Source organism: Mustela nigripes, chromosome 4 (assembly GCF_022355385.1).
Source record: "Mustela nigripes isolate SB6536 chromosome 4, MUSNIG.SB6536, whole genome shotgun sequence".
NCBI classification, from domain to species: Eukaryota; Metazoa; Chordata; class Mammalia; order Carnivora; family Mustelidae; genus Mustela; species Mustela nigripes.
This window is the reverse complement of record NC_081560.1, coordinates 166998834-167013449: the sequence shown is the minus strand read 5'-3', so window position 1 is coordinate 167013449 and position 14616 is coordinate 166998834. Positions and strand designations below refer to the sequence as shown.

The window sequence follows — 14616 nt, the reverse complement described above, 5'->3', positions numbered from 1 at the left end:
GTGGGCATTTGAGACTGTAGTACAGGCTGCTCGCTCCCCCAGGCCTGTCCCGTGAGGCAGTGGGGACCTAGCGGAAGAACTTGGAGGTGAATCGGGGTGCCGAAGGCCTGTGCAGGAGCACCACTGTTTTCCTCTGTCCCTCAGGCAGTTGCCTCTGCCTCCCAGCAAGGAGCAGCCAGGAGGCTCCCAGTGTCCCCCTCCCCAGGCAGCCACTCCCTGCCGTGGGCAGCAAAGGGGTCTCCGAGCTGTCGCAGGAGAAGCCCAGGATGTCTTGCCAGGGACCCATCCATATTTGGAAACAGAGAGCTCGGTTGTGGACAGAAAAGAGAATTGGTGCCAGATGGCTTTGGGCGTAGAGAAGGATCGGAGTGGGATGGGGGCGAAGACAAGGTCCTGTGACGAGCACCTTCTGAGAAGAGACGGACGGCAGTGGGTGGGGGCCCAGGACCTGGGGTGCTTTGCTTGGTCAGCATTTGTTTAAGTGATAAATGAACGTGCTACCGAACAAGAAAGAAAACCAGTGAGCTTTTATCATTTGGCCATGACCGTGAAGGGTCGCTCAAGGGTGTGGTACCCGCTTAGGGTGACTGACAGGTCAACACAGTCAAGGGCAGCTGTGAGCAGCACTGAAGTGCAAATGCCACAGACCCGTGATGGGGAAAGGGGTGCAGCCACCATCCGCGGCTCACCGTGACGCATTTATCTCTGGATCCCTCTGAAAGCCTTGAACGCTAAACTCCCAACCACACCAGTAGTTCCACTGGGTTTCAGAGACCTGAATGGTCTCTGTTTAGCCGGAGCATCCTTGGCCTTTCCTATAGGGTGATATATCCTTGTTTCATTCTCATTGTTAAATTTTTCCATCACTTGTGTAAGTGTGGATCACTGTCCATCGGGGCCTCCCCTTGGGGAGTGTGTTTGGCTTCTTCTCAGCGTGGCACAGGCTTCTGGAGGCCAGACGTAACCCAGGCAATTTGCTGGGTGCCCAGGCTGTGTGGCTTTGTGCCCTGACCCCTCCCGCCCCCCATCCTGCCGGGCAGTCATGACTATGTTCTCTCTTGTCCCCTCTGCAGGCTGGTGGTTCGTGAGCACCTCTGAGGAGCAGGGCTGGGTCCCTGCCACCTACCTGGAGGCCCAGAATGGTACTCGGGATGACTCGGACATCAACACATCCAAGACTGGGGAAGGTAAGGGCCTGCAGGTTCAAGGGGCAGGGAGATAATGAGGCACATGAGGAGGCACATGTGGGGACCAGGCTGCCTCCAGATCCTCAGGGTTTGGTGCCCACCCATTTCTGGCCCTTGGAGGGAACCCAGTTCCTCCAGAGGGAGCTTTCCCATTCTTCTCCCTAAAACCATCAGAACTGCTCAAGAGAGCTGGGTCATGTCCCAGCCCCTTCCCTGGGGACCCCATCTCACTGGGGCCAGCCAATGAGCTCACCTCCCTTCCCAGGTCTGTCCCTGCTGTCCCAACATGGTCTCACATGAGAGGAGAAATTTCCCTGGACTGTGAATCTCAGGCTTTGGCAACTCTGGGCAGAGACTGGAGAGAGCGGTCTTAGGACTGGACCCCAAAGCTCCCTTTCCCTGCAGAAGCCCTTGGTTCCTCGGGGGATCCCCCACAGAGACCCCCAGCTTTGCCTCCCCAACCCCACGCCGTGCTCTCTTCTGCAGGGATGACCCCAAGGGGCTGTGCGTGCATAGCTTCTGCTGCTCTGGGCGTCTGTCACCCGGGCCAAGACTACAGACGCAGACCACAGGTCTGAGTCCTTTGTCAGTGTAGCAGGAACCACAAGGTGACCCCTGCACCACCAGCCCCTCTGATGAGCTCAGGCCTGGTGGGGTTTTTCTGGCATTTTCTCATTGGGTTTCAAAGAGCCTGCCCCTCCCCCCAGCCCTCCAGGCCAGCGCTGGCCTGGGCAGCCTGTCTGTGGACTCAGGTATTTGCCAGAGCACGCCGCCGGAGCCCAGTGAGTCTGAGGCACCTCAGTTCCTGGCTGCCTGCTCCCAGGGACTGCCAGCACCCCCACGTCCTGGCAGGAATGCTTGCCCTAACCGTCAGAATGGACGGTCCAAACGGGCCCGTCTGAGCGCCAGGGCGAGGGAGGCCTGTCACCGGGGCCTGAGGCCCGCCTCCACGCCTGCTCTCCCCACCCCCCCTACACACACACCCTTCATTCCATGCTGCCCAGGCCAAAATAAGCAGCCCGCCAAGCACAGCGCCAGCTGCCCGTTCAGCCTCCCCTTGACTGTCAGTTCCTGCGGGCGGTTGCGGCCCTACCCTTCCTCCCATGTAAATGCTTCATTTCAGTCCCTTGAGCAGGGCTGCAGCCCCTGTGGGGGGTTTCCAGCGATTAAGCTCTGTCGGGAAGGGTTTGCGTGTTCAGGCTGGGTGGTCAGTCCTTCCTGGCTGCTGCAGGGCGCTGGGGCAGAGCCCATGCCCAGTGTTGTCTCTGGGTCTATGTGGCGCTGGAGGTAAGCCCCCGAGCTCCTCCCTCCCACTTCCTCATGCTGGCCTCACCCAGAGATCTCTCAGGACTAACAATCCCCAGGGTGTAGACTGAGGTCTTACTCACTCCCAGGTGTGTGGCCTGGCACTTGAAAAGCCTTCCCCATCCCCCCAGGAGGCACCGTTATCACCCCCTTTTTCCAGATGCAGGAGCTGAGGCTCGCAGACCTTTAGCTGCACACTCGTCCTCTGTCCGTGAGGCATTTCGCTCTTAAGCAACTCTGAGAGAGAGAGAGAGAGAGTGTGTGTGTGTGTGTGTGTGTAATTGGAGCCCCGCCCGAAAAGGCTATGCCACGAATGTCAGTGGAGACATCAGGAGAGGGGGGACAGAACACGGAGTAGGCGGGAAGGAGCAGGAGAGGTGCGTGTGCACAAAAGCCTGTCTGGTTTGAAGAGAGAGCTTTGCAGAGGGTGAGCGGTAGCAAGTGGCAGATGATCTTGACCTTGCTGGACAAACAATCAGGCGGCTGTGCAGATTTGTGTGTGCGTGCCTGTTCGCTCGGGGTGACCCTCTTTCAGACAGATTCCTTGGCATGCTTCCCGTAGGACCCGGCGTGCCAGTCCCCCCAGCAGCGTTTGGAAATTTCATCACCATACCTTGGGCATCTCCACCCCGCTTGGCAGGAGGGCTCGGGGCTCCGTCTCCCAGACCGAGGCCCCGGCGCCTGTGGTGGGTCCACCAGTCTCTCTCTGTACCCACCTCCATGTGGCTAAGAGATTAGCCCACCTGGGTCCCCTGTCTGGCCATCTCTTCTCCAGACCTGTTGCCATCCCATTGTAGGTTCCTGGGTCCTGAGAAATTGGAAGCCTTCATCCCATCAAATCTCCCCTAACGATCTGTGTTTGTTTCATTGCTTTGGAAAAAAGAGACAGTTGGCTGTTTGGGTTTATTTCTCTTATCAGACATTCTGGACTGTACTCCTCTTCCTCTGAAATGCTAGTAGTAGGAGGTAGGAGGCCCGGGGTGGAGGTTGAAGACCCTCTTACCCACTGATGATGATGATGATGATGATGATGATGGCCACGCCCAACACTGGCCAGATGCTCCCATGAAGTGCTTGATCCATTGCCTCCCAGACGTCCTGAGAGGTGTCCCCTCCACGGAGCCCCTGGGTCAGTTCATGACAGGCAGAACTGGAACCCAGGTCTCTGCCCGTAACCCCCATGTCCCCATGCCCCCGTGCCCCCATGCTCCCATGCCCCGGAGCCTTCCTCCCTGGTGGGTTTGCATCGGCACCCACCCCCTTGTTGGGGCCCTTTCCGTTGCCGGTGGACTAAGGGGCACAGAATCAAAGGGGAAAAACATCATTAGGCCGAGAGCCTGGGCTCCAGAGCCAGACCACCTTGATCTGTGTGCTCCCTAACCCTTAGCTGTGTTACTCAGCAGATTTCTTAACACCCCTGTGTCTCTGGCTTCCTGTTTCTAACGTGGGGATGGTGCCGATGGCTCAGGGCTTTTGTGAGACTTCAACGAAGTGGTCCTCTTGCATGGCTGCAACTGCAGAAATAGCACTTACAAAGGGGCCCCTGGCCTGGGTGTCAGCCGAAACCCTCTACCCACGGACACACTCACCCAGGAGGTCGGCTGTCCGAGTCCTTCCCATCTGGCCTCCAACAGAACCTCGTGTATGTTTCACAGAGCCTGTTGAGTCCCTTGTCCCCTCCCATGCCAGGGCGGGGGTGTCAGTGAGGGAACAGGCTTGGAGGACAGAGGCCTGGGTGACACAGTAACCTGGCAGTGAGGCCTCTGCTGAATCCGTACCTCCAACCTTTTGTCCAGGCCTCCTGCTCACCAGAAGCAGGTCAAACGAGACACCCCCTCCTCCCTCAAGAAAAGCAAACGCTCCCCAGGAGGCTTTGGCGGGGCTTGGCTCTGGTGTGTCTGGACAGTTTTGCTTTGACCTTGACTGCTGGCCTCCCTCCCCCATTCTTGGGCAAAGTGCCGCCCAGCTTCTGCCGTGCCAGGAGATGGGGGCTTCTGGGGTGCTGCCCCGGTCTGGGGTCCATTCCCCGTGGCATCCCAGAGGAAGGCAGAGGGCTTGTGGAGCTGGGCCCCCAGCAACCAGAGGAGCCACCCCAGAGACGGTGGGTAGACAAAAGGGGTCTGCAGCCCCGAGAAGCCCTGTTGTTGCAGATCCAGTGGGCAGTATGCAGGGAGGGAGCAGAACCAAGGCCCATGGTGTGCATTCCTGTGTGCATTTCCCTCCGCAACATTTCCTGGCTTCCGGCCCCATACCTGGCCCTGTGCTGGGCCTCTGGACTGCCTGGAGGGCTGTCCCTCTGCCAGGCTGGGGCCAAGGACCTTTTTTACCTCTCAGGGGCTAGGATTCAAAGTTCTCAGCCCCTCCTGGGCTCACGGGTATGAACTGTGGCCTTTCCCCGGGTGTCGGTAGCGTCACCGGGCAGATCCTTCCCCATCCAGCAGGTGCGTGCTACTGGGGCTTAGTCCCAGCGAGGAGGACCTGGGGGCGTGACCCTTCCCTCCTGCCATCCCTCCCCCGCCCCATCCCATCTCATCCGCATCTCTCTCCATTCTCTCCGCCGGTTCCGTCGGCCGCATGTTCCATTGCCATCTCCCACACCAGTGTCCAAGAGACGCAAGGCCCATCTGCGGCGTCTGGATCGCCGGTGGACGCTGGGCGGGATGGTCAACAGGCAGCACAGCCGAGGTGACTGGCTTCTCTCGACCCGCAGCTGCCACCTCTCTTCCTCTCGCTCACTCACTAACCTGCCTCCTCTCCCACCACTGCCCCTCTCCTCCCTGTGGCCTCCTCACCCAGATGCGGCGGCCAGACTTGCTCTCACCTTCTGTGGCTGGGGCCTGTCGGGGAGGAGGGCGCAGGGGGCTGCCTGGGAATCGGGCTCATTGGGAATTGGGGACGGGTCTGGCTTCTGCCAGCATCCTGTGGGTGAGGTCATGGGACTCGCGTCGTGACTGTGGGAGCAGCTAGACTAAGAAAGGCCGCATTTGCCCCGGAAGCCTCAGGTGAAGAGAACGGAGGGTGCCGCTCATCCTCCGCCCCTCGCTGCCCGCTTCCTCTGAGGTGTTCCCTCAGCCGAAGCTGCCCTAGCAACTGCTCAGGACCAGCCCGTAGCCCTCCCCCTTCAGCCAGCTCCGGGGAAACTGGAACAGGAGCAAGAGCCCGGCCCGGTTTGGTCCTGGGGCACAGCCCCCACCAGCGCTGAAGGCGGCAGCGGGCTCAGCCAGGAGCCTCCAGCGTCTTCAGCACTGGGCACTGGCACTTCATGAGGGGCCTGATCGAGAACATTCCAGGGAGGCTCCTGGCCTGCCATCTGGGACGATCAGGAATCGAGACATTTGTAGGTCTAGGGCCTTTCCAACACCTAGGAGCTTGAGGAGTAGAGAGATTGGGCCGGACCCCCAAACAAACCCCTAAACGTCTCCAGAGCCCGCAGGCCAGGGGGCCCATTTCTCCAGTCTGCGGAGAACACAGCTGGGAAGGTGTGTTCTAGCATAGCAGGGAGCCTGTGACCCCCCCCCCCCCCCCCCCCGAGCTTGTTCCTGAACAACTCAGAGACCATGCCCCAGGCAGCAGCAAGCCTGGGCCCGGAGGAGGCCACTGCCCGTGGCTGGCTTGGTGTCACGCCCGGAGCCCCGGCTGTGGGAGCGCGGAGCCCAGCTTATCCGGCGGCCGGCGCAAGGCTGGGACCCTGAGGCCTGGTGCGGGACAGGAGGCCACCTCGTGGAAACAGCAAGAACAAGCTTGAACATAAAGCAGAGGCACCGCAGACCTAGGAGCAGTGGGGCAGCATGGCTGAGGGGCCAGGCCGGGCCAGGATGGAGCCCTGAGCCCTGGCAGCAGAGGACAGTGGGGTGCTGGCCCAGGAAGACAGCAGAGACGAAGGGTTGGCCTTCCCCCCTCCCCTCCATCATCTGCTCCAAGCACCATCATACACCGAGCCCCACACACAGCTCTGTCCCCATAAGGTCACGGCCACTCAGAAGTGATGAGTGCTCCTACCCGTGCACAGCCCTGATGGTGCCTCCAGCCCACACTGCTCACACACACGCACACACACAGTCCCACTTGTGCACGTACATGTAGACTGTTCCACACACACATTTACACAAATGCCTCAGCTGGCTGCTCACGGCCACAACTCAGGTGCCCCTCTCCGGCAGCGCCTGCAGTGTCACACCTGACCCCTCACCACGTATACGCCCAGTGCGTTTACAGGTACACACGGTGGGGTACAGGAATATGCACACCCAATGAAATATGTAGTTTTCTATAGACAGCCATACATGTGCAAATATGTAAGTGAACATGAGCCTGCAACTTCCCTCCCTCCCTCTGTCTCTCTCCAATAAGGGACCTAAATAGCATTATTTCCCAGTCTAAGCCCTAAGTTAAATCAGGGCTAAGTTAAATCAGGCAGCCAAGACAAACTTGCAGAGAGCTGGCAGGGAGAAACTTCGTGGCAAGCAGCAGAGCTGGTGGGGGGAAGCAGGCAGCGGGTCATCTACAACTAGACGAGAGAGGCCATGCTTCCCTGGGGCCTCCCCTCCCCAGCTCCACCACCAGCCAGGCCTTTGGAAGCAAAAGGCCTCTTGCCGTGGGGCTGGGGAGGTTGTGGGGGCCAGGAGGGGAGCCAGGGAGACTGCTGACAGAGGGGAAAGCATTTGAAAGAGGAGGCGGCTGTGGTTTTGGAAACTGCAGGGCTCTCCAGCCCCCGCCTCCAAAACCAAAACAGGCCTGTCCACCTCCCCCAGCCAGCCACCTACCCAGCCAGTGGGCGGCCTGGGCAGCCCTCCCTAGGGCCAAGTTGCCACCAACCTTTGATGCCACATGAGAATGACCACGGCCTCAGTGCTTCCCAGAAACCCTGAGGTGCCCGCCAGAGCTTACAGAGCCCCTCTCCTCCACTTGGATTCCTAAGAGTCTCTTCTAGAGATCCAAAGCCCTCTGAATGACTCAGCCCCCACCCCAAGACCATTCCAGTCTGTCCGGACATCCTCCATCCCGGTTCCCCGCCCCTGGGTGGGGTTGAAGCTCTGGGCCAGTAGGGGGGCCTGCTCTCTTGCTCCCTCAAGGAAACCTGGGAGCTAGGAACCTGAGGCCTCCATGTCTACATGGAGGTAAGCCACACCTCCGCCATCTAAGCCAACCCGGACAGAGAAGTCAGCCCCCGCCCAGACCGACTGGAAGAGTTGCCCTCAGAATGCTCGTCGTCTGGAACCTGCACAGTGACAAGGCAGGGCACACCTCTGAGCTGGCCAGACCTCTTTCTGGGACTCCAAACTCCCAGACATCTGTGTTCTTGGCAGCGTGAGGGCCACTAGCAGGGGGCCTCTGGCAGGAGCCGCTCAGCTTCCCTGGGTAAGACGGAGGGGCCTGGCTCTGCCCTCCCGGAGAGGACCAGGGGACAGCGGGGCACTTACATGGCCCTTGGGGCTCTATCCTGAGCACCCCAACACACTGGAGGCTGCAGAGGCTGCTGCTCGGGCCTCACAGCCCTGGAGCCCAAGCCCACATGTCCTGCTTGAGGCCCTGCTCACCACCCTGCAGCAGGACAGGGCCCCTCTGATCTCCCTAAGAGGAGGACTGTAATTTTTCCCTGCAAAGCAACTTTGCCTAGGAAAACTTTAATGATGGCTTCCTGCTGGAACCACAGGCTTTTAAAAATAGTCTAGCTGAACAAAGGCAAAATGTGGAGCCCAGGCCTCGCCTCACCCTAACCTCAGAACCCTAGATCCTCGGGGCCTGGCACTGCCCTTCTGGACATGGCACCAGCCAGGATTGACCGTGACACACTGGAAGATGGAGCGCGACCAGCAGCAGGCAGGAGCGCCGAGGGCTGGCCTGCAGAACACGGCACTTCTCAGAGGCCCGAGTCAGAATCTGGCTGGACGAGGTTCTCAGGCGGTCTTGGCAGCTCTCCTCAGAACTCCTGAAAGCTTCCAGGAGTTAGTGGATGGTGAGAAAGGCCTGCCCCCGGGAAGAGCTTCACCTTGCGTGGAGCACGCTGAAGAGCGGTGGAAGCTCCCACGGGCCGTCACCTACTTCTGCCTTGGGCGGCCTCTCAGATGCGGCTAGGCCCCTGCAGCCTGGCAGGGAAGCCACATCCACCCCAGAGGGAGCTGCCGCCTCGGCCCAGCACCCAGCTACAAACCGGACCCCGAGAACCCGTAGCGAACCGATGGCCCTCGTGCCACCGGGGGTTGGGGTGGCAGCTGCCCCCCTCCCTGACTCCTGCCAGAGGCCCAGACCAGGCCACCCATCGGAGTCCAGCCCAGGAGTCCAGGAGCTGGGAGGAGGGGGACAGGCATCTGAGAACCTGGCCTCCTGCTATTTTGAGCTCCTGGAAAGCCTCCCACTTAGTGCCCCTGCTCTGATAGCCTTGCCCTTCGGCGATGCTCTGCCTAGTCCCTTTGGAGCCCAGACCGAATTCGGCATGACGCGCTCAAAGGGTGTGGCCAGGGGGCCAGTTCTGTCTAGCTCAGCATCTCGTTCTCCCAGATGGTGAGGGTGGGGATGTGGGCTCCTTCCTGAGATGTGAGCGTTCCCCTGGGGAGGCTCCCCACCCAGGTGTAGGGTTTCTGTGGCCAGTCGGCTGTGGGTCCCCGGAGAAGCCCCTCCCTGGAAGCCTGAGCCAGGGCCCAGGCGGAGGCTGCAAGGGGCCCCTGCAGGAGAAAAGCCGAAGGGATCCAGGAAGCCAGGGCTGTCCCCACACCTTCCCCCCAGGCTTTTCCTGAATTCCCAAAGGGTGCATCCTTCCCAGTACCAGGGGCGACCCTGAGCAAGGCTCCTGTGCACTGCGGGCAGCTCCCCAGACAGGCGTTGCCAAGCGATGTGGTCAGCTCAGCATGCCTGCCTGCTCGGCGCTCTGGGAAACTGTACCCAGGGCTGCCTTTGATCCTTTGGCCACTGAATGCTTGTCATAAACACAGGTCACCATTCCCGTAGAACACATGTTCCCCATAGTCCTCTGGGGAAAGTGATCTGATGAGGTGTTCAGATTAGTGGTCAGAGGAGGCTTCACCAAGGAGCCCCTAGAGCTGCCAGAAGGTCAGACAGAGGCAGGACTTGTGGGGTGGAGGTGGGAGAGGGCCTCAGCCAGTCTGGGGCACAGATGGGAGCGTAGCATGTTCAGAGAAGGGGAGCGCATCCCCGGCGGGGGGCTGCCAGACATCCCAGGGACTGACTGGCTCAGGCCCCATGAGGGGCAGGTTCTGCTAGCTGTGCCCTCCACCCAGGGAGCTTTGGGAGCCCTGAGGACCCGGGCGCCAGCACCCTGGTGGCTGTTATCAGGCTGGGAGGCTGGGGAGGGCCAGGCCACCTGAGGCCCTGGCTGGCTTCTGCACACACTGGGAGCAGTGGTGAGGCTCCGGCTAAGCAGGGCCAGGTCGGGGTGGGAGAAGACAGGAATGAGGGGCCTGCACTCCAGCCTCAGATAACCATGCCTCCCTGCTTCGCTCCCCCCAGAGGAGAAGTATGTCACTGTGCAGCCTTACACCAGCCAAAGCAAGGACGAGATTGGCTTTGAGAAGGGTGTCACTGTGGAAGTGATCCGGAAGAATCTGGAGGGCTGGTGGTACATCAGGTAGGAGCCTCAGCAGAATAAAGAGCTTTCTCTGCCCCCCTCCCCAACTGTGGGGCGGCCATGGGCAGGTGGGTGCCCCCAGAGCCCAGGCTCGGCTGCTTCAGCTGCATGGCTCGACCAGAGCGCTCGTCCTGCGGCTTCTCTCCGGGGACGTGGAGAGCAGAGATGGTGGCAGCCAAGGCGACACAGGTTGACGTGGAGAGCGTTGTGGCCAGGGGGACATAGGGGTCCTGGCTCCACCTGCAGCTGGTGGTGCGATCCTGGACCCAGGCGTCTGCCAAGAGGGTCCGGCCCATCTAAATTTGGTTTTCTGTGTCTGGCCTGGGCTGCCTGGTATGCTACATAGCTCAGGCCACCTGAAGCGCTGGCGTCTGCAGGCCTTGTTGAGGTCCCGGCAGGCAGCCGCTGTGCCCACAGCTCAACACTGGGGGGCCCCAGATGCCGGCTCTACCCACGTTGTTCCCCTCTGCGGGGCTGGCTCACCGGGCTGTGAGAGCCAGGGCAGAGGCCAGGCCTGAGCCCAGGCCCAGGTCAGAGGCCTCCTACTTCTCCTGCCCCTCACCGCTTGCAGGGCCTAATTGCATTTCCCAGCTGAGAAACCCATTTGGGAATGTGGGGAGGGGAGTGGGGGGCTTCCTTGGCAGTCCTGGAAGCACACTCAAGCCTTTGGGCTTCACTCACTTCTTCCCTACCAGGTCATGCCCTCCAGTCCCCTCTGCTCTGGGGCTCTGAGGCCAGCCAGCACCCTCCCAGGGGGGGGCCTTATTCTCAGGAAATGTTTTTGGGTGCTTTGGAAGCAGCTTAGCTGTAGTGATTTTACCCAGTTTCAGACAGTTCCATATCTGTGGGCTCTGGGGACCACTTTCTCAGCCCCTCGCACCTAGGAACCCCAGCCCTGCTCTGGGCAGGATGAGTGCTCTGAGCTGTGTCCCACAGTGGGAACAGGATTGACCCAAAGGACGTGGGCACTCATCAGATGGTGTCTCGGACCACGGCAGACCATGGTGGTGTCAAGATTGGGCTGTGCTGTCAGGTAGGGTGAAGGTCATTGGCCTCACGGGAATCAGCCTTAATGTGACCTGGCAAGACGTGACCACCCCTGCCCGTGGCCCCATGCATACTGGTCAGGAGGGCTGAAGGGTCCCTTTCTGCTCTGTTGGTTGAGACAAGACCATAGGCCTGGACACATGTTTTCCAAAACCGCTGCCCCTAGACTTTGACATTCTCTAAGAAACTAGACCCAGCCCCAAAATCCAGCAACCACAGATCAACATGGGAAGGCCAGCAGACATTCCAAGACAGGCTGGTAAGCTAAGCCACTTGCCTGGGGGTTATTTACAAGGCTGCTGGGGTTTTTGACTTTCTTAAGATGACCAGTACGGTCACCCCAAGCCATCTCTTCTTGCCAGCTCTTGTTCCCGTAGCCTAAGTCTTTAGCTGGCGGGAGCTTCCACCGAAAACCATCCTGAAAAGAGTCCACCTTAAAAAGGCTGCCAGACACCCCCTGAAATAAGCTCTTTCCCACCATTCCAGGCTCTGTTGATCCTCATTTCCTGTCTTTCTTCTCCCTTCTCCCCTCACACACACATACCCTCCCTCTCTCTCTCTCTCCCTCCTTCTCCAGTTTGCTTCCTTCTGGAGTCATTCCGTGCTCCAGAGCTGGAAAGCAGATGTGAGCACAGTTGGACCCAGACACACACAGCCGCTCCTGATTCTCCTGCATCTCTCTGCCCAGAATCTAATTTTATCCATGTAACACCAGAGGAACACAACACGGCTTGAAATGGGAGCACTCCGGGCGCAGGCCTGACCATCACTCCCATGAGACCCCACTCCCCTTCTCCCTAGTATTTTTGTAGAAAAACACCGGCAACAGCCAGCAGGTTCTTCTTCTTTTCTCTGAAATGTGGGAGCACCAGGTTTGGGGCCTGATCCTGCCCACAGCTAGCCTGTGGCCCTCTGCTCCTTGTTTTGCTTTTCTGAGACTTGGTTCTTGTCTCATAAGTAAGCTAGGGCATCTTTACATCTTCTGTTCCCAACCACCCCTGAAATTTTTGTGTTTCTCTCTGCACCCATTGGGAAGCCAGGCCAGCCCCTTGAGTTCCATCCATTTGGTAACTGGTGTCTGCCTTCTAAGCCCCAAACAAGGGTGGGGCCAGGCGGGTGAGCCTGCCTATACATTCCAGTGGTGTGAACCTAAGGAGCCACCTCCTACCTGAGCTTTCCAGCAAAGCTCAGACATGCTGATAGAAACTTTAGCTTCCGCATTCTTTTTTTTCTCACCTAATGAACACCCAAGAACAAGGTCAGATCAGGGAGGCAGGAGAGGGGGAATTGTCAGACATCTGGCATGGAGGAATCATTCCAAAGAGCCAGATGTATCCCCGGGAGCAGACAGGGACATTGCAACCCAGACTCAGGGGCATTGGCCAGCAGCTGCTGGACCAGGAAGTAAGCTCTTCATGGGCTTGGGGAAAAAGGGAAAAAGCTTCTTTTCAGAAGCCATCAGATCACCTCAAATTAAGTCAGCCCTGTCATTTTGCCTTTTGCTCTTGTTTATGGGGTTTGATTTTGTTCTCATTTTGTTTTGTTTCATTTGGGTTTTGTTTTGCCATACCAAAAGTTTTCATTTTATCCAGTCATGTGCTTTTAGTCATTCCATTTATGGTTTTGGCTTTTGGAGTCCTATTAAGAAAGATTTTCTCAACCCCCAAGATAAAGCAAATATTCACAACTTGCATTTTTTATTTTGCTCTACGGTGTGAGGCCAGGATCATAACTTGCTTTTCCTAATTGGGTAATCTGTCATCTCCAAGTGGGTTATTGATACCTCATCCCTACCTATGATGCCATCGGACTATTGATACCATCCCTACGACTAGTTTGCAATGTTACCTTTCTTGTTTTTTTTAAGGTTTTACTTATTTATGTGTGAGAGAGAGAGAGCACACAGTAGGCAGAGGGGTGGTGGAGAGGGAGAAACAGACTCCCCTCTGAGCAGGGAGCCTGATGTGGGCCTTGATCCCAGGACCCTGACAACCATGACCTGAGCCAGAGGCAGACACTTCACTGACTGAGCCCCCTAGGCATCCCTGAAATGTTGCCTTTGGCATCAGTCTGTTTTTGGATTTGTTCTGTGAACTTGATCTGTCCATCACCCCCGCAGTAGCACTGGTATCTTATCCACTGGGTCATCCTTCTTTATAGGCCTCTTCCTAGTTGGTCTCAATATATCTATCTTTCTGGATAAATTTTTGCAGCTACTCTACCCCTAGAGTTTGCAGAAGAGAAAAAAAATGGAGCTCCAGGGTGGAGACTTGTTCAAGGGACCAGAGGCCAGAACTTGGGGCTCCCGCCTTCTCCTACCTGTGCTGCTGCTTCATCCTCTCTGATCACTTCCCTTTTCCAGGGGCCAGCCAGCTAATGCACGGCGTTCACACCTGCTCTTGTCTTCTCTCTAGAGCTGCCCTCTCTGCTGTGAGGGAGTAGGCCACAGTGAAGTCTACCTTTGGGGCAGCTCAGAATCCGAAGACTCTTCTGATCCTGAGGTCCTACGTTTGCCTGACTTTGCAGAGCATGAGAACCCACACTGAGAAAGATCAGGCAGCGAGCAAGGAGGCAGAGAGGAAGAACTGGTGTTCTATGTGTCCTTGCCACCTGCCCTCAGTTCCACTTCCCTCCAGAGTAGTGGCATTGCCAGGTGTCTCGGGGAACACGATATAAAAGGCTCAGCTGGGCTGAACCAGATGGAGCCTGGGGTGTGAGGTCAGGCAGCAGTGCTCGGGAGATGCCATGTCCCACCCCTCCCCACAGGTACCTGGGCAAAGAGGGCTGGGCGCCAGCCTCTTACCTGAAGAAGGCCAAGGACGATCTGCCCGCACGCAAGAAAAACCTGGCAGGCCCAGTGGAGATCATCGGGAACATCATGGAGATCAGCAACCTGCTGAACAAGAAGGCATCGGGGGATAAGGAGACTCCGCCGGCCGAAGGCGAGGGCCCTGAGGCCCCTATCACCAAGAAGGAGATCAGCCTGCCCATCCTCTGTAATGCTTCCAATGGCAGTGCCCTGGGCGTCCCCGAGAGGAGCGTCTCCAAGCTGGCCCAGGGCTCGCCAGCCGTGGCCAGGATTGCCCCGCAGAGGGCCCAGATCAGTAAGAGCCTCCCTGGCCTCCCCACGCAGCTCTTGTAGAAAGTGGTCACAGGGTGCAGGGACCCCCATCCCATTTTCTTCCTGAGATCTAGACTGACCCTGACCCTAGCCTCACTCTGTGGGCTTGTTTCATGCGGATCGTGAGCAGACAAAGCCATTCCTCACGACCCTTGCACTGAAGGTCAGTGACAGGGGTACGTGAGCTGGTGGTGGCCCCTCCTTCCCTAAGAGAGAGCCAGGAGTGGTCACCTTACAGACCAGGGTATCCCCCAGGCTGGGAAATAGGCCCGCACCCTGCGCAAGGCTGCTCGACAGACTGACAGCCAGTAGAACCTCTTTCCCGGCCTTAGCCCGCCTTCCCTCCTTCCCGGTCACCTCCTGCCAGTTACTGG

At 58.4% G+C, this 14616-nt stretch overlaps 1 protein-coding gene across 1 annotated transcript in view; it reads left to right on the top strand.

Annotated features, from left to right (window-relative positions):
- Positions 1 to 14616, top strand: part of SH3PXD2A (SH3 and PX domains 2A) — a 231666-nt gene that overhangs the window by 202026 nt on the left and 15024 nt on the right. The window contains 4 exon segments of the mRNA XM_059398493.1: positions 1074 to 1187; positions 5094 to 5177; positions 9957 to 10074; positions 13888 to 14225. Of these exon segments, the coding sequence (XP_059254476.1) occupies positions 1074 to 1187; positions 5094 to 5177; positions 9957 to 10074; positions 13888 to 14225 (654 nt within the window).